This window comes from Bison bison, unplaced genomic scaffold (assembly GCF_000754665.1).
Source record: "Bison bison bison isolate TAMUID 2011002044 unplaced genomic scaffold, Bison_UMD1.0 scf7180017856908, whole genome shotgun sequence".
Lineage (NCBI taxonomy): Eukaryota > Metazoa > Chordata > Mammalia > Artiodactyla > Bovidae > Bison > Bison bison.
The window spans coordinates 42,453-46,347 of record NW_011487481.1 but is presented as its reverse complement, the minus strand read 5'-3'; the positions used below and the strand labels follow the sequence as shown (position 1 = coordinate 46,347).

At 44.1% G+C, this 3,895-nt stretch overlaps 1 protein-coding gene and 1 pseudogene across 1 annotated transcript; both read left to right on the top strand.

The window, feature by feature from the left end:
• Positions 1–529: 529 nt before the first annotated feature.
• Positions 530–1,114, top strand: LOC105002980 (putative RNA polymerase II subunit A C-terminal domain phosphatase SSU72-like protein 1). The gene has a single exon (XM_010859871.1). It carries the CDS (start codon positions 530–532, stop codon positions 1,112–1,114), a length of 585 nt encoding a protein of 194 aa, XP_010858173.1.
• Positions 1,115–3,155: 2,041 nt separating this feature from the next.
• LOC105003006 overlaps positions 3,156–3,895 on the top strand; it is a 3,457-nt pseudogene continuing 2,717 nt past the window's right edge.

Sequence of the window (3,895 nt, the reverse complement as noted above, 5' to 3'; positions counted from 1 at the left end):
TGTGAGTAGCCTGTTGACTTTGCCTAAATACAAAACTAGCACTATATGCACAAGCAATGAAGGGGTTAACTGGAGATTGCAAAATGCTCTGTGATGGCTGTTGGGGGTAGGCACAAGTTTGAGGTAGAAGTTGGGTGATTTAATCACTGGATTGTTCTGGTGATTGGATTATGTTCTCTGTTCAGTATCCACTATCCAAACCCAATCACTCAAGCTAAAAGGTGGCCTGAGGGGGCTCTTGAGTTTCTGTGGATATGTTCCCTATGGATATGTGTACATATGTAAATATAATTCAATAAACTTTATACCAGAAAAACAAAACAAAACCCCAGTCACTCAAGATTTAACCCAATCACCAATGAAGAGATCTCCACTCATGTAGGGCTAGTGCCTCCGTATAAAAACGTTCTCTGTTTTTTGACACTAATACTCTGGAAGAGCTGGGCCCAGGCCATCCTCTCCCAAGTTTCAGAGTCCCCCCAGCCTCTGAATTCCGCTTATCTGCTTGGAGTCCCAGGTGGTCCCCGCCATGTCCTTCTCCCCCCTCAAGGTGGCTGTGGTCTGCATGAGCAACATGAACAGGAGCATGGAGGCCCACAGCATTCTCAGGAAGAAAGGTTTCAGTGTCAGGTCTTTTGGAGCTGGGTCTCGAGTCAGGCTCCCAGGAACTGCGCGCAACCTCCCTGTGGTTTATGATTTCTCCACCACGTATGAACAGATGCGCAAGGACCTTGTGCGCATAGACCAAGAACGCTATACCAGCAATGGCATCTTGCACATCTTGGGAAGAAACGAGAGAATCAAGCCTCGCCCGGAAAGATTTCAAGAGTGCAGAGATCGCTTTGATGTCATCTTCACCTGCGAGGAGAGCGTCTATGACCGGGTGATAGAAGAGCTGTGGGTCCGAGAGCAGGAGACTTGCCAGCCTGTGTATGTGATCAACGTGAATATGGACGACAACATGGAGGACGCCACGCTTGGGTCTTTCATCATCTGTGAGCTCTGTGAACGCCTCCAGCAGGCAGAGGACATGGAAGGCAGTCTGGCTGAGCTGCTCCTGGCAGTGGAGAGGAAAACAGGAAGGAGCTTTCTGCACACGGTCTGCTTCTACTGAAGAAGAGAGCAAACCATGGCTGACTCTCGGCTTCCTCCCTTTACCTTGGTCACATTAAATGACACCAATTTGTGCATTAGTCTTCAAGATTGGCTTAAAGTGTTTCCTAAATCCTTTCGAAACATAGTCCTCCCCTCTGATTTTGATTAGAGTTTTGTAACTGAAAGTGGGTTCTGGCTGCTTACTGCTCAAAAGCCAATAAAGAGGCAAGTTTAGTGGAAAGGAAAGTTTATTTTGATCCTGGCAACCAGGTGGAGGGGGCAGGGGAGTGTAGTTCAGGGAAAAGGACAGACTCCTCTCCAAAGACTGACTCTGCCTCTCTGACAATCAGTAGGCAAGAGTTTTTATAGACACAGGGGGCTACATGCAGAAACAACTATGATAGTCATCTTGACATTGGTCATGAGCTGGTTTGATCTGCATCATCTTGATTTTTTAAGTTCAGTTAATCTTCAGTTCTATGGTTGGTTTGTTCCTTTTATGAGCAATTTCAAAATTGTGGAAGCTAATATCATGGATGGGGCCAGTCTGGTGGCTCAGTGGTAAAGAATCTGCCTGCAATGCAAGAGACACAGGTTCATTCCCTGGGTCAGGCAGGTTCCCTGGAGAAGGAAATGGCAACCCATTCCAATACTCTTGACTGAAAAATCCCATGGACAGAGAAGCCTGGCAGCTACTGTCCACAAAGTCGCAAAAGAGTCTTAGCAACTTAGCGACTAAACAACAAAAACAGCAAATGTCATGGCAAATGCCTAGTCATTGTGTAGTTAACCCACGGGGCATGTGTTTCAGTATCTACAAGATAGCTCACAGGATATGTCTCAGAATATTATCTACAGCACTTAAGGGAGAACTAAAGATACTTAACCTTAGTGACTAAACTATTATTTAGTTTTGTTAGACAGTTTTCCTTTGTTTCTGCCTTTTCTCACTTCTGTGATTAAGCTTATTCTTTTTCTTTATTTTTGAATGTGCTGGATCTTCCATGCTCTGTGTGGATTTTCTTCCTTGCAGTGTGCAGGTTTCTCTTGGTTTGAAGCATCAGCTCTAGGTGGGCAGGCTTCAGTAATTGCAGCACGCCAGCTTAGTAGTTGTGGCCAATGGGTTATATTGTCCTGTGGCATGTTGAATCTTCCTGGACCAGGGATCAAACCTGTGCCCCCTGCACAGGCAGAGAAACTCTTAACCACTGAACTACCAGGGAAGTTCCTAAGGTTATTTTTTGACTAAAGTTGTTTTCACAGACAAAGGCTGAATGAGGACCTGGCAGGGAAGGCCCATAAGGCCCTGATCCATTTCCATTTGCTCTATTCAGTTCATGCCCAAGATCTAGTTCTTCATGACTTATAGGATCCCTTCAAGTCTGGGTCACTGACTGTAATAAAATTTCACACTATATTTAAGTTGTGACTGCTTTTCCATTTATGCCTGGTGTTTGTAAGACTTTTATCTTACAAATGTTCTGCTTCTCTTGTATCCTTGAAGCTATTCTTTGTACAAATTCCCAGGGACTTCCAAGTTCCAGTCAAGGCTCAGAAACTCCTGCTTTGAGGCAGTTGCTCTCAAGTCATGGTGTACATCGCAATCATCCGAAGGGCTTTGTGCATGACAGACCTCTGGTCTCCACTCCCAGAGTTTCTGATTTGGTGGTCTGGGGTCCAAAGTTGCCTTTCTCACACATTCCAGGTTGGTGTTAATGCCCTGGGTCTGAGATTCACACTTTGAGAAGACCAAGTGTGTTTTCTAAGGTAGGACTATGAATATGACAATCACTCTAACTTTTGGAGGAACAGGGACATAAAATCTGTGATGTACAAAATGAATGTTTCTCTTGCACCATTTTGAAGGAACAGGACTGTCCTTATTGTTTGATGTCTTGTTCATAATTTTTAGGTCAATATGCTTTGCTCTGTTAATTCTGCAATCTAACAAAGGAATGGAACTAAAAATGACTATATTTCAGTATAGAATGGTCAGACAGCTCTCTACTTGAAGACATGAGAAAGTTAATGGTGGCTGCTCCAGTCCCTGGAGAATCGTCATGAATTCGAGAAAATCAAATGGAGGGTAGGTGGTATTCTTGGAACTCCTGAAATATTATCTGCAGGGATGTTTTCCAGGAGTTTCCTTTTTACACAGGTGAATAATTTTATTACTTTATGGGCAAAACTATGTGTATCTTCCTGTGATTTAACACAATTACAATTCTAGAGCATCAGTTGTAGGAAAGAAATATGGAACAATTCTTGTAATTGAATGAAGTGTAAGCTTGGAAATTTCAAACATGTTTTTCATATGCATGTTCTCGGGTCACTGGAAGGGTTGATGACAAGCTTTGGAATAGTCTGGGCATTTTGCCTAATATCATAAGTTCAGTTCAGTTCAGTCACTCAGTCATGTCCAACTCTTGCAATCCCATAGACTGCAGCACCCCAGGCCTCCCTGGCCATTACCAACTCCTGGAGTTTACTCTAACTCATGTCCATTCAGTCGGTGATGCCATCCAACCATCTCAACCTCTGTCATCCCCTTCTCCACCCACCTTCCATCTTTCCCAGCATCAGGGTCTTTTCCAATGAGTCAGTTCTTCGCATCAGGTGGCCAAAGTATTGGAGTTTCAGCCCCAGTCCTTCCAATGAATATTCAGGACTGATTTCCTTTAGGATGGACTGGTTGGATCTCCTTGCTGTCCAAGGGATTCCCAAGAGTCTTCCCCAACACCACAGTTTAAAAGCATCAATTCTTCGGTGCTCAGCTTTCTTTATAGTCCCACTCTCACAT

Bases quoted from the DNA above. Each gene is read 5' to 3' on its own strand.
- LOC105002980 (XM_010859871.1), top strand. From the start codon at position 530: ATGTCCTTCTCCCCCCTCAAGGTGGCTGTGGTCTGCATGAGCAACATG.